Source organism: Zonotrichia albicollis, chromosome 5, assembly GCF_047830755.1.
Source record: "Zonotrichia albicollis isolate bZonAlb1 chromosome 5, bZonAlb1.hap1, whole genome shotgun sequence".
NCBI classification, from domain to species: Eukaryota; Metazoa; Chordata; class Aves; order Passeriformes; family Passerellidae; genus Zonotrichia; species Zonotrichia albicollis.
This window is the reverse complement of record NC_133823.1, coordinates 62,329,276-62,356,754: the sequence shown is the minus strand read 5'-3', so window position 1 is coordinate 62,356,754 and position 27,479 is coordinate 62,329,276. Positions and strand designations below refer to the sequence as shown.

At 35.1% G+C, this 27,479-nt stretch overlaps 1 protein-coding gene across 1 annotated transcript in view; it reads left to right on the top strand.

The window, feature by feature from the left end:
• The window catches only part of ARAP2 (ArfGAP with RhoGAP domain, ankyrin repeat and PH domain 2), a 124,606-nt gene extending 111,843 nt beyond the window's left edge, over positions 1 to 12,763 (top strand). Inside the window, exons 33-34 of the mRNA XM_074541838.1 lie at positions 236 to 367; positions 3,256 to 12,763. Of these exons, the coding sequence (XP_074397939.1) occupies positions 236 to 367; positions 3,256 to 3,606 (483 nt within the window). The 3' untranslated portion in view covers positions 3,607 to 12,763. The remainder of the gene's footprint in view (positions 1 to 235; positions 368 to 3,255) is intronic.
• The last annotated feature ends 14,716 nt before the right edge of the window (positions 12,764 to 27,479 follow it).

Below are 27,479 nucleotides of genomic sequence, written 5' to 3'. Positions count from 1 at the left end.
GTTTGATACATGACAATTATACAGAGACATTTTGGTTCTTTTCACTCAACATTGTGCAGCGCTTATGAAAAATTAACATAGTATTAAGCATCATAGTGTTTTTCCCTTTCTCCCACAATAGGAGGGCATGGTATTGTGCAGTATATAGCTTTTCCCAAGGGACTTTTGCATACTAAAGAATCTTTTGTATTTATGAAATTGTACATGGAAAATAAGGAATAATTTTTTTATTCAGCATGCAGATATATGGCCACCTGCTGGGAAAGCAAGAAAACAATCCATAACTAAAAGTCCAAAGATCAGAGGCTTACCACTAATTCCCATTCATCAGGAGAAGAACACTTGTAAACTCAGAGGGAATACAGAGGTAAGTGGGATTTAAACTTGATGTAGAACTTTTAACCACAATGCTGTAATAAGTAGTCCAGTAATATTGAACTCCCTGGAGCTGGATAAATATAGAATGCAGATGTTGTTATTACCAATGCCTCTTCCAATATTTTGTCATTAAAGGAACATTTAGGACTATGCAATGTAAAAAAGCTATTGTAGTCTCAAGTTGCATAACCTCTCTGGCTGTTCAGTAAATCATAATGGACTTTTATTTGTGCTTGTTTTTTTTTTTTTTTTTTGTGAGTAGAGATTGTTCATTAGGAGTAAATAAGACTTTTAGCTGGAAATATTATGCATTTTATTGCAATATGGGTTTTATAATTTTTTTTCCTCTGTCTAAAACAACTGCGTGGTTTTAGTTATCTGCTCTGTGAATATAATGGAAAAGCTCAGATGGAACTAATGTTGATACATTTAAGTTATACTATTATTATTCTCAAAGAAGAATGAGAAGCTTTAGTTACAACTCTTTGAATAGAGTGAGCTTTGTTACTACATTACATGCACTAGTGATGTATCTGAACCTTATCATATTAATTAGACATTACTTTTCTGGTATCCACATAGAGATACTGATGCCTGTGGGGAGAACTTGAGATGAAGCAGTGGAGGCACTGTTCTGCTTGGGAATAGTAGTGGTAACTAGCCTGACTGCAGCAGTGAATAACTGTTGAGAAAACACCTTGGTCCTTTGACTGCAGTACTATCATTTCTTGCACATTTTAGAACATTTTGAAAGGAGAGGCTAATATGGGATGTGTTATCACCACTAACAGAGATGGTGGTTCAGGTACAGAATGGTAAAGTTGGCTATTTCCATAGTAAGCCAAAAGCAAAAGGGAGGCAGAGTGCTTTATGTAAAAGACAACTCCATCTTGTGTTACACTTTCTTCCAGAAAGAATTTCTGCTCTGCCTAACTACAAGAGTGTAAAGCCATGTGAATATAAGTATTTTGTTATTTGTTTATAAATTTTTTTATAAATTTGTCGTTTTTAACCTTCTCTCAGAAAGTATTTTTGCAATCTTTAATAAGTTCTTTCTGATGCTTGTATTTTCAAACCTGTTTGATGAAAGTAATCAGGTTAACACAATGCATAATGAAAAATAAAAACTAATGCTTTTTTACATGGAAGGCTAAAACTGGAATGAACAGTAGAATAGTGGTAGAAAGTATATATATGATACGGTTTATTAAGAAGAAATATTTGACCCCAGTGGAGTCAGTTCAAAAAAATGTACCATTGGGAGACCATGCCTTCAGTCTTTCCATGAATTTGAGTACTCTTCCAAGAATATCTCAGTTTTAAAGCATTAGAAAGTAATATCATGAACAAGCATTTTCTGAAATATGCTGGTTTATGGAAAATGGAAGTCTATTTACAGATCAATGTGTAAACTTGTAGTAGAAATGTCATCAATTTATACAGGCAGGAAAAGAGACTGACAGTTTTCCAAACAGTGAAAAAAGTGATATCTGAGAGAGAAAGATGACTGAGAGGGAGAAAAACCCAAACCACTATAAGCTCAAAGATACCCAGAAACTGAGTTAAATATTAATATTTTTTACTAAAATGTCTATATTGAATGACTGATTTTTCCTCATCATTGGAAGCAGTTTTATTGAGGGTTAGGAAGACAAATGTGTAATACCAGGTTTGAAAGGAATCCTAATAACAAACAGAACCAAAACATTTTGGTTATTTCTATACCTCTTGTTGCACATGTGGACAGTGCATTTGAAATATGCATATTTCTCATATAAAGTTATTTAATTGAAATAGAAATATATTACTGTGTATGTGCAGTAAGTATTTGATTTTATTTCAAAATACAAAAGGCTGAGGAATGAGGAAAAACCTTTTCTTTCAAGCACGATCAGATAGCATACTGACTTAGAATAGGTCATACAAGAAAGGCCCAAACCATTCTAAATTCTGTGTATCTAAACTAGCTTCTCCCTAGTGTTTGAGTAGTTTTTAATGTTTGTTTTAACATTTAGGAGGTATTAAGATTCCAAAGAACAAGTTGCTCATATGCTGTGGATGAATAACTCCAAATGAATAAAAAATGCAGTCAAACTGAACAAGTTCCACACAGGAAATACACAAAGACCCAAAGTCTCTCTCAGCTTTCTTCACGTTCTGGTTGTCAAGAATGATGCACACATGAAAAAAAGTATTCCAGGACCTAATTTTCCTTTAGAACTACCCGGGTTTTTCAGAAAAGAAATGTTCTACCTACTGCTGCACCACCTGAGTAGCCAGAATACAATAAAGCAAATTTAGATGCAGCATCTGGTTTAATTTTCTACAGCTTAAGAACTTGAAAACAGCCCACCAATGTCAATTGAAAAAGAAGCCAGTCTTTATAACATATCAGTTAGTATTTAACAGCTGCTGAAAGTTTTTATTTGATTGTTGAAAACTATCTCTTGTATATTGGTGATGCTCAGTCATTATATTATTAGAACTGTAATATACACAGTTGTATTAATTCCACCAAACAAGTCTAGGTCTTTAAGAGTGTAGGGATCTGCTATAAAATGCTAAAACTTAGTCTACTGTGGTAGAATGAAAAATCAAATTGTGATTATATGAAAATAAATCTTCATGTCCTTATTGGCATGGTGCATGATTTATGTAAATTTCAGAAGTATAGCTAATTGAGAATTTGCTCACTAAAAATGATTACTAAATAATAATATGACAATTGTGGTAATTTAAAACTAACTTTGCTGTCTCAGCTCTTGGGTAAAATGAATTTTTTTTCTTTAAAACTTATGTGAAGCTAATGAGCAAAAATTGCAATCTAAACATTTTTTAATATGATGTGAATGAACTTATTTCTCTTTGTTTGGTAAGAATATAGAACTACAAGCTGGAAAATCAAGATTTGGTGAACATCATGATAATGAATTTCTGGAAGAAAGACAAAACTTGAAAGAAAAAGCATCTATTGTGGCACAGTGTTTGGAAAGAAAAGAGGAGAAAGGGCGAAATCATGCTAAAACACATCGAAACTTGATTTCTGTGGATGATGCAGGCTCAGGGATGACTGAATTACACCAAATACCACATAAGACATTGAGGAAAAATAAAAAAAAACCAAACAAAGCTACTTTGGAACTAGATAGTAAATTGCCATCAGATGTGATTCAAGAACTAAATACAGTGCTGCAGAAGAACAGAGCACTTCATGAAGCCTCCAGCTGATTTCCTGAGCCCGAAGTGTAATACTTATATGTATATTCTTGTGTTATACATGTATATATACATATTTGTGTATTTTCTGTTCAAAATAGCCTGCTTTGATGTGTCTAGTTTGTACAGTGCAGAGGAAATAAGGAAATATAATTTGTTTATATGCAGCTATTGATTTTATATATGTGTATACCCCATGTTATAATTGACGACTGAACTGGGAGAACTGATTATGTAAAACTCCTGAAGTTTGGAAGTTTTTCTGTGCAGTGCAAAGACACCAGATTTTGGTCTATTTTGTTGTTATTTGTTTCAGATTTTGTTTGATACAAGGATTCTAAGGACTGCCAAAAGCTTTTGCTGTTTATACTCTGTACCACGTTGTAAATATTGGGGAGATATTTAAAAAGACAAGATATGTTCTGAAATTCATGCTATGAATTGGCCTGCAATATTTTTAATTGTCTAACACTCTACAATTAGTAACTCTGATTTTAAATTAATTTTTTTGTTGGTTTTTTTTTGGTTTGATTTTCTTAATTTGTGGTTTTGTTTTTAAGGAGAAAATTAGTATTTGCTTTCACAGAATTGTCCTCTGGCAAGGCCTCATGTGAAGAAATCAAAAGAGAGAGAAATGTAGTAGATGACACAATCTATTAATTTTTGTATTTTGAATATGTCTCTAGGGTGTACATCTGATTTTTACATCTAAGTAATGAGACTAATAAGGAGGACAAAAAAACGTTTTCCAAGCAACTTATAATGGGTACGTGAATTGGAAGAATTGCACTATCTCAGTGGGCTGAAGTACTTTTCTAAACAGGCCTTGCTCAGCTCAGGGTAACAAAGGCAGGCTATTCTATTGCTCTTTGGATAGAGCTTGCTTGGTGCTAACAAAGTTGCTGACCTCCCATAAATATTTAGTATTTAAATGAGATGTTAATTCCTTTAAGAAAAAATGGTGCCCACAAAAACAAATCAGAACAGTACCAACACACCAAGTGTTAAGGAGGGCCAAATCCTAAACAGAAGAAGCAAATTACCCCTCTCTTTACTGTAAGGACAAAGGTAATAATATTCTTTTTGCAGGGACTAGCAAATGCTTGCCCTACAGCTTTACCACTGCTCTTCTGAGTTCGAGGGCTGGTCCCAGGGTTGAGAGAACAGCTTCCCTTGCTGCCTTCTGAGTATGTAGGTAGCAGTCCCTGAAGATAGTCATGTAGCGCACTACAGCTACTTTCAATTTTAGCCCCAGAGTTCCTTAAATATAAAATTCAGCATTGCTTTTCAAAACGAAACCTATTCAAGGAATGAAATTATTTTGTTTTGTAGATTTTATCTTCACTTATCCTTTGGGACTGGTGGTCTGACTTTATTCCATGGCACCTGGAGGGGCAGAAGGCACTGCTGTGCTGAGGCTGTTTCAGGTGTTGGAGATGCTGTCTGGTTAAGCAGCAGGAATGACTCTCATGAGCTCACAAGTCACTTTGCTTCAAAGGAGCCATTAATAAGGGCTTCTGCTTGTTTTTGCTGCTGTCCCTTTTGTTGTCTGACTAGTCAGACTGCCACAGGTTTTCACCAGCCTTTTAAGAACTTACTGATGCCTTTAGTGTTTGATTGGAATTGGCCAGATCTCTTAGAGTAGGAGAGAGAAAGCACAGAAGCAGTATGCTCATTTACTCCCTCTTCTATTTTTGGTAGTCACAGGTGCCCTAACATTTCTCACATCATTTACTTCTATTCCTGATTACATTGAGCAGCTTAATTGGAAAAATAATTTGTTTGATTGAAGAAATTATAAAAGTGACTCAAATAATGTATCTGGCAACTCTGCTAGGAAGCACAGAGAAAATGAGATCAAACTCAAATATTTTATAGTAGTATTTATTACTCTAGAATGTAGCACTGACAAAGCAAGTCTAGTCTTTCAGACTTTGCACCTACCTTATTTGACCGGTTGTTAAAACTGAAACAAGTCTGTAGATTTTAATTTTCCCAGTGCACTCTTGACTGTTTTGCTACCTTCACTTTGTAATTGAACCTTTTCTAATCATTGAGGCTCTGCCTCAAATAAGCATATCAGCCTGAACTCAAATTTTATTGATTAAAGCTGGTGTTTAATGTTAATAAACACATTCTTAAATGCTGATTTGAACTGCGGACTAATGTCAGCAGGAGAAATTGCTTTATTTTCTGTCAGGTTGGACTTGAATGTGCTATTTACAGTTGTACTTTTATTTGCAGGTATTTCTCAGTATTGAGTTATGGTTCTTATATTGTTCATCTTTTTATTGGGACCTTAAGGATGACATTCACTTCACTGCTGAAATGATGCTTCATGCATCATTTAAGCCACTAGACTAATGGGATAAATGGGGCAGTGGAAGGGTTTGTGCATTGGAGTGAATATATCCACAAAGAAAATGGCTTGTGTATTTTTATTGGATCTAAGGACTACAGAAGCATTTGTTCTATTTCAAAACCACGTCACAGGTAAAATATCTGTATAACTGCTGCTAACAGGCTATAAAAATCAGGAAGATGTTAAATAAAATGTGTTTAAATTTGGCATCATATGTATTCATACACAAACACATTTATGCACATTCACAGAGGCACACTGAATGATGACAATGTTACAAGTAAAGATTATTTGGGGAAGTCGAAATTAAATTTTAAATTAATTATTTTAAACAAGTATCAAAGTGTTGAACAAAACATCCAGCGCATTATTGTTGCACTACACATTTCAGACTGATCTAAGACCTGCAGAATAAATGTGCTTTGTTGCAATATCTTAGTGGCTGCTAATTTTTGTTGTTCCTGTGCCATGTTTAGAACTGGTAAAGTGTAATTTTCAGAGAATTGTAATTGAATAAATGCTATTTCTCAGAACTAGGTGATCTATTTTTTCAGAAAAAAAAAGCAGTAAGAATGTTTAAAAAAATAATCTGTGTCTGCCCATATGAAAGCTCTTGAATAATGTGGTAAGAGCTTACTTTTCCATCTGCAAAATGAAGTTAAATGGGAGACTGGTATTTTATGTATGAGCCTATAACAGTTAGAAGACTAAGATTAATATCTTAATAAATCTTAGTAAATCTCAGGTTCATCATTGCCTTGTTAAACTTCTATAATCATGATAGGTGGGTGCAAAGTTGACATGTAGCCATTGTTTTTGTTGTTAACGTAATGGCTGTGTTCTGTGTGTGTGTTTTTTCACATTTATTAGGATGGGTGAGGGAAGCAAGTGAAAACCCAACAAGAAATATGAGCTAGATTCTTCATTTTCTTTTTCTTTACTGAGCTGGATATTGTCTGCTATTTTAGAGTTTTTCTTCAAAACAGATCTCTTTCTGAGGTACTATTTTGGGATGCCAGTTCAAAAGAGCAGTTTGACTAATAGGTTTTGTGCCTCAGCAGAGACTGCCTCAGTGTGGGATCAGTTTCACCAGCTGGGATCTACAGAGTGTATTCATGCTTTGCTGTGTTACTGGGGTTGAGATGCAATTTTTGCATTAAAAGGTTTTGCAAATGTTATCCGAGAATCTGTCCAGTGGGGAAAGGATATCCCCAAAGATTTCTTCAGTTAATGGGGAAGGCTTGGCCATATCATTGATTTTTGTTTCTTCCTTGGGAAGAGCTCTGGGCTGTTCTGCCTAAGGCGAGTTGTTAGGATGCCTCCAGCTCTGTCTGCCAGAGGCACCCCTGAGGTGCCTCTTGCTGTCATGTATTGGGGTAGTTTTAGACTGCTCTGGAGATACAGGGTTTGTCTGAGAGTAAAAGTTACAGGAATTTTATCTCACTGCAATGATTTTTTTTCTCCCCTGATGCAGTGCTGACACAGTTTGTGTTCCTATGAGTGCTGCCAGGTTTCCACCCTCTCCACAGTTCAAATTCCAGATTAAGAAGTCTAAGAAAAAATTTACATGCTCTGCTGGGGATGGGGTTGGTACCTGTAGGAGTAAGGAAATAAGAGGTGCATCTCTCACTGGCTATGACACTTTGTTATAGGCTACCCTGTTATGTCACCTCTCTGATTTTTATATCCTGCTTTCCAGTGAAGTCTGTTTCATTGGGAGAATCAGCTATCAGACTTTACTTGAATTTGAACTAGAACAGCTTCAGTTCTGCTGGAGTCCAAATGGAAACAAACAAACAAACAAAGTCCCCATTTGGAGCATAGAATGCTCTAAAATATTTTGATTTGGGCTACTTAAGAGAAATTTTTGTATTCAGTAAGTTACATTGGGGCTGAACTGTATAGAAACAGACTACCCTGATAGATGGATTGAGTGTATTCCAAGAGGAATTGTTTGCAAGAATATGTACTATCTTGCAAAACTGAGGAAGATGTGGCAAGATTGCCTGGGAAGAGTAAGGATTCTCCAATACAGTATTCCTGCTTCTGAATTGCTAGAGAGATTCTCTGTGCTGTTAAAAAATGATGTATTTGTCAAACTCACTGTTTCTTAAGATTAGACTGTTCTATGTAGAAAGGCAGAAAACCTTGCAAAATTTTACCAGTGATTCACAGTCAGTTTGGAGATTACACTGCTTTACTTGTGGCTCTGCTGAAAATGGGATCCATCTGCAACTCAGTTAGGGGGAAAACCAATCCTGCTCTCTTTTTTTAGTTCTTACCACTGCTGCAACTTAATGGTTTAGTTATTGTCTTTGGTGAAATTTCTTTGAGAATATTCCTATTATGCTTTGCCATTCATTTTTTGCTACAAATCCATTATGATCTGTTGTACTGATGAGGAAGGAGGATGTGGATGTTAATGGCCAAACAGACAACTGTATCTTCCTGCTTACCTGTACTTTCATGCAGTTCAGAATTTTGCTTTGTCTACCTGACCTTACTTGAGCTCTGCCTATTTTTGCTCTAGACCCTGTTCTGCATCTTAGACTCTGGAATATCCCAATCTTTAAGGTATCTTATATTCACACTCCCACTCTGGTCTAATGTATGGTTCAAACTCTCTGGTTAGATCCCATGGCATCTCTGAATATCTTTTTTGCCTCTGTTTGCAGATAGTGTGTGCTTTACGGTCAAGACCATCATGTCAAGGTTGCCTTAACCTTTTTTTAAAGTTCTGTTAGAGCTGTTCTCAGTGCCACCATAAAGAAATGGATTTCGCTGAAGTAACTGAGAGAGAGAGAGAGATTCAGATGTTCGCTAATGGGTATTTCAAAGTTCTGTGACCCATTCCTATAAATGCCTCTGAAAATCTTCTACATTTGTATTCCTCAGCCAATCAGAAGGCAAACTACAGTAAATGTACTCTCTTTGCCTTTTTAAATTATTTCAGTTCAGTTCCTTAATGATCCTATAATGATTGCTTGTGCCTGGTAATAACATAGTTTCTTGCAAGTTATACCTTTGGCTACATAAAGTGTTTTCTTTCAGAATTTAATTAACATTGGTTTGTCCAGTACTACAGACAGTTTAAGAATAGGTTGAGGTTTACTCTATGTATGAGTTTCATTACATTGCTTTCTCCCCATCCACGTTTAAAATATGTTTCATTTAAAAGCAAATAATTTCTTTGTATTTGACTATATTGGATTTATATATCTATTTAAATTACAGCATGATTGAAATTTCATTTCTTCAAAGAGATTGTAGCCATTAGCCTTTAGTTTATTGTGTCCAGCACTTACATTTGCTTTCAGATTGCCTCTTTTTCCCACTGTTTACTCATTCATCCTACATATTGGGACTGTTAAAGCTCATTAGATGATAAATATTTTAAACTGCATATAATTCTGCGGTCTTCCCAGGCTGTTACAGGTAGAACATTTTTCATGTGAGAATCCTTATAGAAACAAGAGGAAATCAGGTTTCGTGAGAGATAACAGAATTTTGATGTAGGAGTATGTGTCTTTGAGTCTTGGTTAAATCACTGAGTGGAACAAGAGTACACTTTGTCCATAATGTGAAGACAGTAGGATTGGTTCCCTTTTGTCACTTCATGATTTCATATAGTGCAGTTTGGTCAGGTAAATGAGTTTTCAAAATATTTGCATAGGATCTGTTCTAAGAACTAGATAACAGAAAACCAGATATGAAACATCTCTAAAATAGCAATAAATCTAACCATTGCTTTCAGAAAGTTTCTGGGTTTACTCAATAAAAAGCAAATGCATTTTCACTGTTTTCTTCCTTCCAGATTTTAGAGAAAATTTCTCACTAGCTTGAACTTTCTATGAATTTTCAGTATTAGTAACCAAGTCTAATTTAGAAAGTGTATTTTTCAAAACATAAATCTTGATACAAAAAAGGTACTAGAGGTAATTTTTTAAAATGACCTTGTATAAAGGTTTGCTTTCTTTTATGCTAGCTATATCATAGCAGCATTAACTTGTTTAGTTCTCTCTGAATAGTATTTCTGGGATAAATGCATATCTTGTGATGATTATTGATCTTTTTTAATGTGAGTTATGAAAAAAATTCAAACATTTTCCTGAGACTTGCACTCCCGAGCCATATCAAAAGCATATCGTATTAGTAAGTAAGTTTTCTTATAGTTTGTGGGTTTATTGTCACTCTGGACTTCTTGAGGGAGACTAATGAAGTCTATAGCCAAATAGATAGTTATCTTTTTGTGGAACTAACCTAATTTTTTTTTTTCAATATATTCTGAAATGAGCAGCAATGTTTTAAATGGACAAAGTGTTTTGTCCAGATTTTTGTGCAGATTTTCATTAACTATAACAGTGGTGAAATCTCATTTTGAATGTTTACCTTAAATCCTCACAGGTATTGGAGGTTTGATGTGATTTGGTGTTTTTGGCAAAGCACGCATGTCATACAGCCAGATACTGGATCTCTGGTAGACATAACCTGCTATGTTAGAAGGTGTGTAACAAACCCAAAAATGTTAAATCATGCCATGTGTTACCTGTTGGTAACCTTTTTTGATGACGCTCTTACATCACTTTGGTTTTCATCCTAAAGCTTTCATTTTACTTAAAAAGTGATTCAAAGATATTTTACAAATCAACTAACATTATGCATTCAAGTTTTACTTTCAAATTTTTGTTTGGGCTTTTTAAGCAGGTACAGCAATCATTTTTTTCCTGATTGCACGGAGCAAAAGCAATGAATAGATAAGAAATGTTGTTGTATATACCTTATTTCACCCTAACACCTTCATTTTCAAAACCTTTAATTTTTTTTCTGGTGCGCTCATGCTCCTTGTTATTACAAAGAGAATCTTTATCCTGGCCTGTTCTCAGCTGTTCGGAGATGAAAAATAAGTAGTAAAATGAAAGACAAGTCTGTTGCTTCCAAAAGTACAGTATGGTGTATACTGCCTCTTTTTATAAATGTTTTCAGCTTTAGCCCTTGATATTCACTTTGCTATTCCCTAATGTGTCATTAGTGAGATGAACACATAAAAGTGGATCCTTCCCTCATGGCCTTACAGGACCTTATTATAAAATTGTAAACTCACCATTCAAGTTATCTCTTTGCAATTAATGAACTGTGAAAAGAAATTGCACAGTGAAAGAATGTAGCTGTATTTATGATTAGGTCTTAAACAGAAGGCCAGTTTATTTGCTACTTGGATTGAAAAAATTACTTACTTTCTCTCACTATATTTTTATTATCAAGATGATAAAATGTCTAGTAGACCAACAGGAGTAAAAATTCTGAATGCAAGCAAAATTATATAGGCTTTATTCTGAGTAAAAAAATGTCTCATGAACATTGCTATTTATATATTCCATTTTCAGACAATAACTGTAATTTATGAAGAAGCTAGAGTTCACATCACCATCTGCTTTCAGTAACAGCTTTTGAACTAATATGTAGACTAGAAACTGGTTTTTTTTCCCCTGAGTCAGAACCTTTTTGCCATGGATATCTAGAAACAAACTGGATTTATATGTTAAAAGTATTTTTCAATTTGTTTCACAATCAGTTAACTCAGCTTAATGGATAATTAACTGAACCATGAGAAAGCTTTCCCATGAAGGCTGACACCTCCCCCATTCAGCACACAAGACATTTTACACAACTGAAGAAAGAGACATGTTGCCACTTTTTATGTTCCTTTCTAAGACCAAATGCTTGTTCTTGTGTTCCCTGATATTTGTTTCCACTTTATTTTAAGTTGTGGAGCACCATTTTCCAGTAGAAGAGAAGTATTTCTCATCAGTTTATTTGGTGTTGCCCTAAACATTTACAGGTGAAGGAGGTTTGTTGCTTGAAGAGGGTTCAGAGTAAGGTGATCGATCAGCTGGTTTGACAGCAGTAAAAGTTCCCCAGGAAGCTGCATCTGCATCTTCAAGAAACAAGTAAGATCGTCTCACTCTGATCTACAATTTGATTCAGGCCCCCAAAGGCTAATGTCCAGCACATTAGACATGGTATAATTGAACTGTTGAGAAGCAAAATATTAATGAACTGCCTTCCCTTTGGAAGTAATCTAGGTTTCTCATTACTAGCACTGCCAGCATTCTTGTTCTTAGTGTCTAATTGACACTTAATGACTCTCTCTTGGTGTCTCTAATTTTCCATAATTAATGTGCATGTAAAATGAATCTTGTAAATAATGTGTGCTTATATACCACATGCTGAATAATGTAAGCAAGCTATTATAGATTGCTTATTTTTGCCCCTTGTGGTCTCTGGATCTCACAACTTTGCATTAACTTGAAGCTGTGAGGGAAAAATCTACCAGGCATCTCATGTCATTGAAGCATAAAACTCAAAAACAATGAAAATATTCTACAGAGAAAAGAGATCAAGTAGGTTCTTTTTGGGTTTTTTTTTGTTTCTTTTTCCACACTAAACCATTTTAGTGAAAAATAGATTGCAAGATTTTCAACTGGTATGTATTAGACTGTTTTACAAATATATATCTCAAAACTGATTATGTTCTTAATATCTAAATGTCTTGCAGATGGTCTTTGTGACTACTTACCAAGAGAAAAGTTGTCCACACTTGTAATATCTAGTGAAATTATGAAGTGCAAGCATTAAGTTTTATAGCTTGTTCACATTATATTGAGGGACTCTACAAAGTGGAATTTTTATTTTTCCAATTTTAAGTATGGGCTGATTTTTCAGCAAACTAAATATCAGGTTCACTAGGCAGAGATTTAATTTAGATTAGAGAATCAAAAATTTCTTTTTATTTTTTATAATCTTTTGTGCCAGTCTCTACTCTGCAGTGCTGAATGCTGGTTTAGTATTATTGTATTTGATAACTGTGATTAAAGAAATAAAGATTTTCTCACTTTATTATTTTACTGCTGTTATTTTGTATTTAATCCTGCTTCCCTTGTAAGCTTTAGTGAGTTTAAAGAATTTTCAGTGAGACAGGTCAGGGAGTCTCAGCCCTCACAGAAAATAGATACCATAAGTGTCATCTTTTAACGGTTATATTTTTAATAAGCTCTTTTCCAGCTGCTGCTTAGAATATACAGTCTGTTTCATGGAAATCAAATAGAGTTTTCATTTTTTGTGATTGAAGTTAGAAAGGGCTTGCTCATCAGAATTCTGTACCAGTTCTATTTTTTCATCTCTTCATTTATCACCTGCCCCTGGAAATTACATGAAGTTGAATCTGGGTCCATGCAACAATCTGGCAGATAGGATGTCTTATTTTGATACATTTTTCCATACAGATTCAAATAAAAATGAATTTTAAAGTAGAAAACAACTTAAATAAGTATGAATTCAGCTTAATTGGAGGAAACCTTATGGGGTCCTGACTACAACAAAGCTGTCTGCAAGTGTAAATAAATGGCAGTCCACTATTGAATATCTGCTATAAACTTAAAGAAAATGGTTGTTTAGCAGACTGGGGACACATACAGTTTTGTGCTTGTACGTGTACATTTTGAATGAAAATATTTAGCCATGCACTTCTCTTTGCAGTTCATCTTTTTTTTCTCTAATGCTAATGCCTATTCTGCTGCTGTGAGTTGCTATGCATGTGTATATTCAATATATTTTGAAGCTGCTGTCGTTGCCTTTTGGTTAAGCTGATAGCAGGTGTGCTGTTGAAGCCAAATGGATTGCGTTGTCCAGGAATGCCAACTTGACCTTTGCAACTCTGGCTCCATTTTTCCCTTTCTTCAGGCTCCTCCTACCCATGCTTCCTAGAATTATGGGGGGAGAGCTTCCTTCAGTCCCACTGACGCATTTCTAGTGTCAGATTAAATTAGGACCTCTCTGCTCTACACAGACTGAGAAATGGTCACACACCTCAGTTACCAAAACATTGGTGGGAGCATTATGGGTGTCAAACACAAAAAAATAGTGATTTTTTAAAACAGCAGTGCAGAGATGAGAGACAAGTGCCTTCGCTTTATAGTTTCTTGAAGCTCTTTGCCAGAAAATGAGTCAAGAATGCAACTGATGTTTTTCATGCCGTAGAGATTTTTGTTGATTTGTGGGTGACAGTGAGATAGATAAAAAGGTTTACCATCATTAATGCAGTAGTGGAGAGGAGCTAAATATATTACCTGAAACACCACAACCCCCACACAAATTCCCCTGTCTGTAAAAAGCAGTGATTGTTTACAAAACATTGTAAAAATTTTTTCCTCGATTCTCCAGGAGTGTTAAGTCCTGTCTTAAAGTATTATAGAAGAACAATTAATCAGTAGTCAGTAGTTGAACACAGCATTATTTCAGTAGTCTTTGAATTATAAATTAAATTATAAATTATTTAAAGTTTAATGAAAAAAATTTAAGTAATTTGCTAAAACTTTGCACTTTCAAGCTATTTTCTTCAAATATTTTAATTGGCACAGATCAAACCTTTAATCTAAATGGAAGTCCAGTATCAGCATCATGTACCAAAGTGAAATCACATTTTTAAAATAGATATAAGTGTTAAATTCAAGTTCAACAAAACAACCAATTTGTATCTTCACTTACAGAAAATTACTAGCATCCTATTAAAATCAGGTCAAGGGAAAAATGGAATGGAATTCCTAGATAAACCTATTTTCTTAATCCCTGCAGTGTAATTTGGAGACCTGGAGATAAGTATTTGAAGATGGAATGTCGATACAATTTTTTTACACTGTTATAGTTGCTTTACAGCACATTGACCTCTTGTGGTGCCTTGCTGTGACCTAATGTGAGTGAGGTCTGAATGTGGAGCAATCTAGACAGAAAAGACCACTTCAGCAGGGAAAAAATAATGACTTGGCTTTTGGAAGGCATTACAGTGGAGGGCTGAAGCTGATGCATGTTCCTCTGTGCTGCTTATCTGATGTATATTTTCTACTTTGTCTGCAAATTCATAACCTCAAAGAAAGGCTTATGGAAAGTTACAAAAGGCAGTTTCCACTGAATGTAGTTACTGCCAGGAATCTATTTTATGGTGAAGGGCTATTTTAAAACATATTTTCTCAACAGATAGTTCAGGATAATTGAGTCACTTGGAAACTTAAGCTTTCAAAAAATTCCTTTCTTTTATGCTGAATGTCCTGATCTTACCTTCAGCCAAGAAAGATCATGTGGACTTGGAATACTGGCGATCTGCAGAAGATTATTTCCTAGATTTCTCTGCTCTTATTTAAATAACAGATGCAGACAAGTGGAGGTCATCCACTGCTAATATGAGCAATGTAGAATTTATCTGTTTTCCATAGCTAATCTGGACACTAAAAGTTAGTATTTTTTCTTTTTCTGTTTTTATAATTTTTTTTTCCTTTAATACTGCCCCACTGTTACAAGGGAATACCTTTCTCCACTACCTAATTTCTCCACCACAAAATGGATGGTTAATGGACAAGATGATTCTGCCAGGTTTTGAACTGGAGGCAATTCAGCTATTACAAAACTAAATAATATTATCCTACTCCATTCCCCCTTGACAAAAACAGTAAGTACAGTAAGTATAAAAACAGTGTAATACTCTAATATTAAAATTGATAGCACAGATGTTTAAAATATTTTGGCAAAAGTATGCCTAGACATTATTTATAGTAACCACCTATTGCTTCACGTGTAGTCTCATCGTTTCACATGCATTAGGCATATAGTCCTGAAGTGCAGAGAAGGTCTGTAAACCACCAGAGAAAGTGGTGTATAAAATATTTTGAGGCAATTATAGTGCAAATTTCCAGCTGCAGGTTGTAATGTGCATTCAGGCTATGGTCATATTTAATACATCACAGGCATGAAATTTGTGTTTTGCTAAGTCTTACATGCAAAGAGGTTTTCATCTAGTTTTACTTTATAAATAATGAATGAAGGCGAGATAATGATGTCCTACCATGATTAGGTGTGCTGGCAAGGGTGACTCATCAATCCTAGCTCACCCCTGTGGAAAATAGCTTCTTGGATAACTTCACAGGCAAAGAGAAACATTACACTATGTACAGAATTTCAGCACACTTCCAATTCACTGTTACTTTCAATTCAAATTAGAAAATGAGAACTTTTTGGCAAATAAACAGTTTTTTCTTATTAGTGCTGAGTGGAAAAGAGGAAAAACAGCTATTGACAAGTGAAGATACATATCCCACCATATGGATTCTAACACTTTAATTATATTGTTCTCTTTCTTTTTATGGCAACTTTTAGTGATAATAATTTTTCAACTAATTAAAGACCAGCTGCTACTTAGTAAGCTAGGCACCCAATTAGGAATCCAAAACCTGGTAAACAACCTTTACTGCCAGACAGCTAGTTGAATCACCTCCTGTCGTGGACATGGAAGTTTTTTTGTAGTTTTATAAATGCACATTTTGGTTGTATTGACTGACTCTGCTGAATGCTCTTCCTTGAGACTAGCAAAAGAATCCAAAATCATGTTCACTTTTTTTTTCAGGACAGCCTGCAATACTATGTGGTATTCTATTTTTGTTTTTTAATGTTTGCTAAAAATTAAAAAAATTTTTTTTTAGAAAAAGGTTTACTGAGCAGAAAACCAGATATATTTCCTGGATGCAGACAGCAGTTTGCCTGCAGCAGCTTCCAGCTACTTAATGATATTAGAGAAAATATTTCAGATTGAAGTCTAGTTTTTCCATGTAGTGTACTGTCCATTATGAATGCAGCCCATGTTTTTCCTGCCTAGTGCTGTGGAGTTAAGAAAATAATCCATATATATATGTGTGTGTATGTGTATATATATATATGTGTGTGTATTATATATATATACATATATATTATATATGCATATGTATATATACATATATATGTGTATATATATGTATATATATATACATATATATGTATATATATAAAATCCATATATATATATACATATATCTCTATGTATGTATGTGTATATATATGGATTTTGACTTTCTTTATAAAATACTATCACTCTAAAACTCTTTAGGACCAGCAGTCATGGAAAAGAAGTCTTTGAAAATTGTCCTGACTTTCTTCACTGATCACTCTGATATATATGTTTACTTCTGAATTGAGTGGCAGAGACAATGGGAAAAGGGAAGGAATTCTGTAGATGACAGAACATGAATGTAAGTTCAGGTTCACAGTTTTGGAAAAATATGAGATGAGTCATATGGAAATTGAATGATTCATATGTATTCCAGCAAACTGTCTTTGGTGTTGTAGTAGGGATAATAAACTTCAATTTTATATACACGCTTTCTCAAAAAGACAAAAATATTAGCATATATCAACATATGAAGATGTTGAAGTGAATAAGGTAACAGCTACAAAATGCAGTTGTGAACTTTTCCACTAAGCTAATACTTACTTAGCTAGCAGTGAGGAAAAAATCTTCATTAACAGACCTAAAAGGAATTTTAAAAGCATGAGAGAAAAAAATGGAGAAGTCTTGGCTCAGTAGGTTAAAAAGAAAAGGAAAGAATTTCTAAAGGAACGATAACACTTTTTTTGTAAACTTGATATGTGAAGATTTATATTTCATAGTTTTGGTGATGAGAAATCAGTCATGTTTACCCAGCAGACTGACAGCTTCAGATGAGAGTTTCCCACACAAATGGTAGCCAGTTCCTGTGGCAGCTGATGCTTTATTGCCTTTGGAGGTCTGGCAGCACAGAAGGTGAACTTCACAGAATGAAAAGTAGATCTTTCAATAGAAATACAACACAGTAAACCTTGAAATTATAAAAGGAAGAAAAATTCTCAAAACAGCACAATAACTTTGTCAGAAGGAATGTACTCCAATGAAGATATTAGAAGAAATAGATGCTTTATGAACTATGCGAGCTTTTTTTTTTTTTTTCAAAAGTGAGAGAATTGAGTTACTTTGGAGAAAAATATATAGATACTCTTTTGAGTACATTTACTGGAAAATACATTTACTGGAAAATGTACTTTCCAGCATCGAGATTAAGAAATGTCACAGATTTTCAGTCTCCAGCATGAGATCAGGCTCAGATTGTCAGCTAAATGCCTTTCTTGCACTCTACATTCTGACTCTGCTCAAGAAGAATCAAGATCATCTGCTGTAACATTTTCTCTCTGTTCCTGCCACGTGTAAATGGCTAATTTTACATGGCTCTGCCCATCTCTTCTGCTAGTCTTGATCAAAGTGACAGAATTGCAAGCAGAATGACTCCATTTGCCCTTCCCAGAATCAACCTGGAACCAAGGGCTCTCTTTTGCTACATACAAGAATTAGTTTATCAGCACCCTGCAACAACCAGTTCCCTACTCTCTGCACTGGTTGAGATGTTAAGGATTTTAGCCTATAGCTCTGCTGAAAGCTCAAGGTTTTGTTACGCTGCTAAGCCTTTTTTTAAAACCTCATCCCATAACAATGGACTGAAGGAAAACATAAAAGACAAAACACACACATGCAAAAGTGGTAGAAAAGTGATATTGGAATTGTAGTTTTCTCTTTGTGGATGAGGTTGTTTTTATGGATCTGGGACAGCAGACATGGTGATATTAACAGTGGAGTACACTTCAAGCAACACACTAACTTTGTGAATTTGCACTGAAAATTAGCTAGTAAACAAATTTCTCTTATTTAGGATTAGATTAAAACTGAAATCAAGGTATAGCCATCAGAGCTGGGTTGAAGCTTCTCAAAGATGTTTTGAACAGCTTTCCTTTCTGAACTTCTTCTGCAAATTACTTTCTTTTAACCCAAATAAAAGTATTCTGAGCTTTTGTGAGACATTCATAGTATTAATGTTTCTGAGTATTGCGAGTGCTGAGCAGCTCTTCTGCAAAGTTAAATAAGTTGGCTGTTTCCCAGTATTTTTTGTGAATAATTGATGAGTCTAGTGTACTTTATGGATTGTCTACTTGTTATATGTAAATTTGTCCCTTTTTATTCTGTTAAACCCAATGAAAATAAATTTAAAACTGTACCCAAGTAGTATGGTTTTACTTTGTATAGGTTGTAAAAAGAACATCTCAGCATTAGATGCTTCAATGTAGTGTTGACTTACTTGATTTGAATTAGAATTTGGTTATCTTCTCCCATCTATTCCAATTGACCATATATTACAATCTGATCAGTGAGACCTGTCTCTATTAAAATTATTGTGCAAATGAAACCATATGCTGAAATCAATAATATGGATTTTAAGTTCTTTTCAGTTATCACCTTTATACAATCCAGGTTCCAAGGATCCACAGAGTGGTTGCAAATATTTGGGGTAGTTTATACACATGCTACCCCAAATTATTTGTTATAATTTCAAGTTGCATGTGCATAAGCAGTTACTTCCTTTTCCATGGTTTGCCAAGTGGAGATTTTTGTCCAGATGCAGTAACCAGGATGTTTTAACCAGAACTTACCTCTGCTAGGCCTGGAATTAGCACCTTCCTCTTATTCTTATTTCAAGTACTCACTGTGGTGGCTTAATTATGGCGAGTTACTTCTCTGGCTTTGATAGTGTTTTGAGACAGACAACCATGCTCTGTAAGTCTTTTCACTTTATGACATTGGGACTACACAGTTATTTGCTTTTTACACTCAGTGTTTAACTTTGAAACTTTATCTATAAGTAGCCTTTATATTTAGAAGTGGATATTTTTTTTTTAAGAGTTCTTTTCATTGTGGCTTTGCCCAGAAATTTGTCTTAGTGTTCTGGAATATGCAGAAGTGCATGGCATGGAGGTGGGGGTGATGATGGTGGCAGAAAAATCAGTAATGATGTATATTGAAAGGCGAATTCAGCAGTACAGTAACGCTACAGTTGCTCTCTAGTAGGAGGAGTGCTCTTCAAGTCAAATGCAGCAATTTTACTATTCCTAAACCAGTTAAATCTTAGGGATTTTTAAATACCTCAGCACAGGGCTGTAAAACTGCAAGGGGCCTGCTGCAACGGTATCCAGCCTCCTAAAATTACTTGAGAAAAAAACCCTACAAAACAAAACCCCAAATCCAAAACAGAATCTTCATCTTCCCTGACACTCACAATAGAGGTCCCACACTGGCCACACTAAATGATAAAGCAAAGACTAGTGCTGCTTAACCTAAAGTAGCAAAGTACACAATAATGGGAACAGGGAAGAGAAAGAAAATGAAATGTGTTACCAAGGGATCACATGCTGAGCTGACTGTGGGAGGTATATTGCGCCATGTTTGGCCAAGACAGATTTTAAAATCCTTTTTTTTCTGAGAGAGAGGAAAAAAAACCAGACTAAAATTTTAAATTATCAAGAAATTTCAGTAATGACCAAGAAATTCTAAAGTCCCCAGCATAACCATGCATTGTGACCAGTCTTCAGATATAGGCAATCTCTAGTGTTACATAAGAAGTTTTTTCTTCAAGGAGAGCAAGAAAACGAGGGGAATCCTCCTGTAATGCAATCAGCTAGCTTCTGGCATTACACAGAAAAGAGATTAATCCTCATGCTGCAAAAATAAATGAGACAGCACAGCTTTCCTCGGGTGATTTCAGCCTTCCTCTCTTATTTCAGAAATGCATGTACAGGAATTTACATCTGTGGGCAGATTAGTGTGGGAACAGGGGTTTGAGGTCACACTGCAAGTACAGCTTGCACAGCTTTGGTTTTGTTTTCATGGATCTGACAGAAGTTCATTATACAAATTATAGGAACTGTATTTCATTGATGGAATAGAAGAGAATAATGCATTACAGTATTTGTCCAGAGATTAGCAATAATTTCCTATTCAATGTCTTTTTATTTTTCTTTTCTGTAGGTGGCAAGTAACATTTGGATACTTTTCTTTTTACTTGTTTTTAAAATTTATTATTAATTTGATATTTTAAATGGCTATAAGAAGATAGAAGGTCTGCTCACCCAGGCTGGGAATGAAGAGTCTGCAGTTTTATTTGGGGCGCCAAATGCTAATTATTCACCAACATTGTTAATATTTTCTTTGTTCTTTTACACAGATCTTGATAAATCCACAGGCACCTTTGTTTCTTACTTTTCCAGAAGAGAGTTGGGACTATTAGCCTGCAGCAGGTAAGGAAGACAGCCTGTGCAAGATTGTGGAACACTGAAACCGTGTTACCAGTGCTTGATTTTTTCTTGAAGATAGCAGGATATGAGATTGAATTTTGACTCTCAGAGAGAATATTTAAAAATATCAGTTATTTTAATGCCCACTCTTTTAACTAACCGAATGCTTCACTAGGAAATGTCTTGTTAGGCACTCCTTCTTGAAGGATGTCTTAACCTGAGCTGCAGTTTGTTTATAACAGCTTTGGCTGATAAGCTTCCTCTCTTTCTACCAGAATTCTGAAGAGTGCTTGAAAAATGTACAACATTGTTTCTTTGTTCAAGCAAAACTACTATTATTATTTTCAGGATTTAAATATCTTCACATATTTTGGGCATCTTAGTTTACATGATGTAGTTTTCCTTCTTACTGTATTTCAATAGAAACAAAGCCAAGTCAGGATTCACCATTGTAACGTGCATCTCCAAGAATTAGAATAGCCTGCCGGTGATGTAAGGTAAAAGAATAGAATAAAAGAATAATTTATATATGGGAATTCAAGGATAGTTCTTGAATATCTTTATAGTTTTTATATTGTCACATTATTATCATCACTTATGTTATTTTTCCACAGGATGAAAACATTTAATTTCTTTATGGTAACAGTGACAATCTACTAATCTTCCTTCTTTTTTAATAAAATGGAAAATATTATCTTTATTTTTGAAGAAAAGTTTCCAGTTTCACTTTTTGTAAAAATGCAACATCAATAACAGCAATACCTCTAAAGGCTGTTAAATCTTTGGAAAAAGGAAAGAAGCATGGTCTATGAAGAAAATTGTTTTCTTGTTGCAAAGTATGTCCATTTCAGAAAAATTAAAGCGAATGAAATTCTAACTTAAGGTTTGGTAGAACTTCAACATTTGCACTTTATAGTAATATTTTATCATGTATTTCTCCATTCTGAGGTCATAAACTCTGCATTTTGATAGAAGGATAGAATAAAGCTGTTACAGCGAAGGGTTCCTGGAATTCAAAAAGGTGTAGCAATGCATTAGTCATTCTTCCATATATGAGAAGTGATAGAAGTTCACACCTGGTGTAGAGCAATCAAACCACACAAAGAAATTACTGAACAATAAAAGAATTCTTCTGCTTTGACATGTATTAGGAGCAATTATCTCTTTATAGTTGCTCATTTAACATATGCAAGTGACAAGTGTTTAGTACATCTGTTCAGCTGACAAAAGAGCTTTACATTTTACAACTCCTGACTTGTCTCTACAAGACAGATGAATTAGAAATAATAATTCCATCTGAAGCCACCACTGTAAAATAAGTGTGTATCATATATCTGGCAGGTAAACCCAAAGAAACTTCCTTCTTTTATTACTAAATCCACAGGAGACAGCAGGGTCTGAAAGATGTATGACCTTTGAACGTTGCTGCAGTACAGGAACTCCACCACACTGTTGAGTACAATACCTTCCTCACATTTTTCTTTTTTTTTTTTCCTGATATGCCATGGCACATTTAGCAGTAGAAGGGTAGATGTTGTGATCAGTGTAAGATTCTTCCAGATTTCAAGTTTTTAGAATTATATAGGAGGGTTTAATTAGGATTTTTTACAAAGTACAGTAAACAGTGTCATAATGATTCGCTTGTTTTCTTAATCATTGACACATCGGCTACTTTATAATCTGGATTTTGTGTAGTATCATACTTAGGAAAAATTAACTGGTATACAAGCTCAGAGGTAACCTGAATGTCTGATGGATCATTTCCTAAGCACTCAGATATCACCAAAAAGATTAACATGATTAACATGACAACCAAAAAGTGAATTATAGAACACAGGATCTGGAGACAAAGGAGGAAGAATGTATTTCAGAAGCATAAAGTAATCTCTGAAACAAAATTAAAGCAAAAATCTGTGGAAATAAACCTGGCAGTTTTCAACTGTACTGAAAACTCTGAAATATCTCCTTGAGCTCTCCAAAGAAGCTCAGATGAGGCAGAACAACTAAACAAGAATCAGGAATTTTCATCTGCTGGCTTATTCACTGTCAAATTCTATCTGCAGAAAGCAACACACTTATCAGACATTAAGACAGTCTAAAAATGGCACACTGTCTAAACAAAATGAAATCAGAGATTCAAGAAGTGATATTTTTCATTGTTGTTTAAAAATCCAGCCAAACAAAAAACCAAAGCCCACTAAGATCAATTAGCCCCCGCAACAGAAATAAAACAAATTTGTATTTCCAGTTTTCTGACATGTGCATATTTTTCTCAAATAGCAGCACGTTTATCAAATAGCAGCATTTTTTATCTCTTACTGCAATGCAGTTGCTTTTTCAATGATATGCAATAATTGCACACCTGTCTGTCCAAATTGTCATGCTTGGTAGAATATGCAAGCACCATAACCTTGGTTGTGTGCATGTTGTGGTGCTGCTTGCACAAGCACTGCATGCAGGAAAACCTCCAGAAGGTTCCTGAGCTATTTAGAGAATTATGACCCCAGTATTTTTCCTTAAAATGTTATTTTTCACTAACAATGTTTTTCTTCTGAGCTTTGTCTTTCGCTCCCTTCACTTTTTATTCTTGATTGCCACCATTTTTGTGGCGATTAAAATTAATTAAAATCTCTCATTAAATGTTTTCATGCCTGTTCGTGTACTTTCCATTAAAATTTCATCCTCTTTTGTTGCTTCTTTTCTGACTCCTTTTGAATATACATCTAAACTTCAGCCTCTTTTGTCATTTTCTTAAAAGCAAAATCTGAGACCTTTCTGCTTCTTTGTGATGATCAGTGGGGATGTCTTGCTCCATGACAGAGTTTTAAACTGTGAATTTAAGGTTTCCCTTGAGCCTTAAATCATCAGCATCAAGAAAGGCAGTATTTCACACATACCCCTATCCTTTGTATGTGTTGTTCTTTACTGGTAGTTTTACTTTCTTTATAAAGTCTGGTGAGTTAAATTATGATCCTTACTGGAACTGCTTTATTAGGTTTCCAAAATCATTGCTTTCAAGCCTGGTTTTGCTCTTTCCTAGCACTGAGTCTCCCTGTTGTCAGTGGGCAGTGTGAACTGGTCCTTCAAATTACAGCTTCAAAAAAATGAATACCTGTGCTGCCATGCAAGTGCATTGGTGTTTGTGGGAAGGTGGAAAGGTTGAGAATCAGTGATTTACTGCAAACTAGGAATATTTTTTGTTTTCCTGCAAGGTGTGACCTGTATATTTGTAGTAACCAATGTTGTATCAACCGTCCAGACAAAACACCTGACTGAGAAAATATAGGTGTTCCCTGCATTCCTCTCAAGAAACAGTTAAATAAAAAGAATAATTTCCTTTTTTGGTACTTGCTAGTTTTCAGAGATGAAAGGCAACTGAAGGCTGAATGTGCTCCTTTGGTATGAAACCCTGGTTTCCCTGAAGGTGGCAGAAGTATACACCTTGGCCTAACCAGGGACCTCATTTTGACTTCTACTTTGTATCCAGGAGGAATATGGTGAGAGTAAAAAAAATGGTTTCAGTTTAATCTGTGCCACCAGGAAGTGTGCTGTATTTCCTACAGTTAGAATAAACCACAAGTAGAAAGAAAGTGTGAAAGGACTAATCAGTAGGGTAAGAATGAATGCAGGATATGCCATGGCACAAAATGAAGATGCAATTTACATGAATGTGTGAAGCTCTGCTGAAGCCTCTTCAATACCCACATGAAGAGTGTAGCAAAGGAGTTGGCCAACAGTACTGAATCTTGATAATGAGAAAATTATTAAACTCAAAGTTTCTTAGCACAATTATGCATTTGCAATTATTTACTCTACATAATGTATATGCATATACATACATATATACATATTTATATAGGTATGCATACATATGTATGTGCACACTGCTAAAAAAAAAGCCAACCAACCAACAACAACAACACAAACAAACAAACAAATCAAAACCAAGGAGAAAGCACAATCCCTTATGGTGCCAAAGCTACCTCTGTGAAGCAAAGCACATTGTTATGTTGGCATGGTGTCACGCTAGGACACCCCTCATGAAAGAATTTAAAATTAAATTCCTTATTTTGTCATTCTTAAACTCATGTTAAAGTGGGATAATATTAATCTGAGGGAAATATAGGGCTTTTTTCATCTCCAGGTTTTGAAAGCAAGACAATTATTTTGAGCATATACACTTGCTAAGGAGTTGAAAATGCATATTGCATTGACTAAGAAAGCAGAGGGAAAGAAACTTACTATTATTCTTTCAAGTGAGCGATGTGAAGACTAGAAGGAAGGACTGTAAATCTCAGTATGGTTTTTCCCCCTTTTACATTGCCACAATGTGACACTGACTTAATATTAAGATTATGATCTAATGTTTTTCCCCCATCCTTTTCTATGGCATGTTTTTAGTCGAGTCACTTTCCATTTTGGTGAGAAAGATTTTAAAATACAAGCACTATTTAATTTCAGGAGAGCAAGTCATTAACTGTCTCAAAATGCCAACACAGCTACTGAAAAATAATAAAAAAATTGGGCTGAACTGAGGTACCCATTATTCAGTTCAGAGGTCAGGAAATTTAACAGATTCCCATGAGGCACTGCATGTTGTCTAAGGAGTTAAAGGAGCCTCTGAGTACATGACTAACATGATCTGCCGGGAATGAAGTAGCTGAGAGTGATCCTGCATTGGAGAGGGACAAGGTTTTCTTTCCAGCTCCATTCTGGTGCCCTGTATGGAGGTAATGCTCCTATAATGTGCCATGCATGGAGATAATGTTGCTATATTATGCCACGGCCTTAAGATGAACAGAGGACTTCAGTGGTGCTCAAATCCATGCAGCAAAAAACCAGGTGCCTATTTACTTGGACTTTTGGCTCCTTTCCATATTATTTTTAATACTGTAAAAGAATGAGGTAAAGAAAGAGAATTGCTGAAGCAAATTATTAGCTTTAAGTATAGAACACAAGCAAAACCAGATGCAAAATAAATAAATTTATAAAACAAATATATTTTTTATAAAAAGTATTGTATTATTTTTCCTTTATTTAAAATGATTACTTTAATAAATTTTACACATAATTAATGAGATAAAATTTGTAAGCATTTTTCTAGTGTTCAAAATTCCAGAGCGTCTGTCTTGCTTTCCTGGGATATCTAGGTCATATATTTTTTTTTATCTAGAATTTGAATCATATTGCTTAACTTTAAGAATCAGCATGATTTTCACGCCATCTGTGGTATGATTAATGAAATTTTCAACATAATGTTCATGGCAAAGCTTTATTCCGTGATTATTTTATTTATGTGTAAAATTACCTGTCCTTAACTAATACTGCTGTGAACTTGATTATATGGGCCAAGAGTACCAATATAAGGAAATTTTGTATTTAATTCAATAAAAATGCATATGAAGATATTTTCATATGTATTTAGATGCTTTAAAAAGAACATAATTTTTTTTTACTGAAACTTATTTCATTTGAAACAATTGAAATTGAATTGGAAAGAAAGTAATTTTATTGCTTTCTTGCTGATTTTTGGGCATGATCTTTTCATGTATTACCTCAAAGCAGCAAGAAAACATGATAATTTGAAATAAAGGTAATTCAGGATTTCAAAATGGGCTAACCTGCTTTTAGAAATTTTATTATTATGAGCAAGGAGAGGTTTTTTTTCATGTGTCATATATTCCTGCAGAGTGGCAAAGCAGAAAAGGAAATGTCAAGGTAAGCACAGGTTTATACTGAGAAACTAAAATAAACTTTCCCTGCTACTTGTTTTGCCTCATGCTGTTCCCTTGCTCCAGCATGGGGTTCATCCCACAGGCTGCAGTCTTCCACTAACCTTTCCAATTTCCTTCCCATGGGCTTAAGTTCTTCACAGACTGCTCAAGCATGGGTCACTTCCATGAGATACAGCCCATGTGCTCCAGTGGTGGATCCTCAGGGGATGGAGAAGGATATCTGCTCCCCTGTGGATAAAACATCCATGTTCTCCATGGGCTGAGGGGAATCCCTGCTCCTCTGCCTTGAGAATCTCTTGCCCTCCTTCTTCACGGACTCCACCCAGGTGTCTACAGGGCTCTTTCTGATTCCTGTCACTCCTCTCTCTCAGAGCTGCCATTCATCTTTGCCCTTTCTCAAATGTTGGTTGAGGAGCCCCACTAGCCCTGTGGTGGGTCCATTGGAACTGGCTGGAGCCAGCAGTTTCCAGCCATCCCACAGCTCCTCCTGCCAGTGCCTGGACACCAGCACCAGGCAAGCATGGCTGAATTCACCCAGGCTGATGGACACCTGTGGTCGAGGCTGAGGTCCCACCACCAGCAAGAATGTCCTTCCTTGGAAGAAATTAGTGTATCCCATTGATCTTACATGCAGAAATGGCAAAACTCTATTTCTTTGATGCCCCTAGGTTGAACAGGTAAACATACAGGTAAGTTTATTAATAGGGTTCATTCTTGTGTAATCTCTTTTCATTGTGTCTGCTTGAATATTTAATGTTAAAATATATTTATTTTGCTGG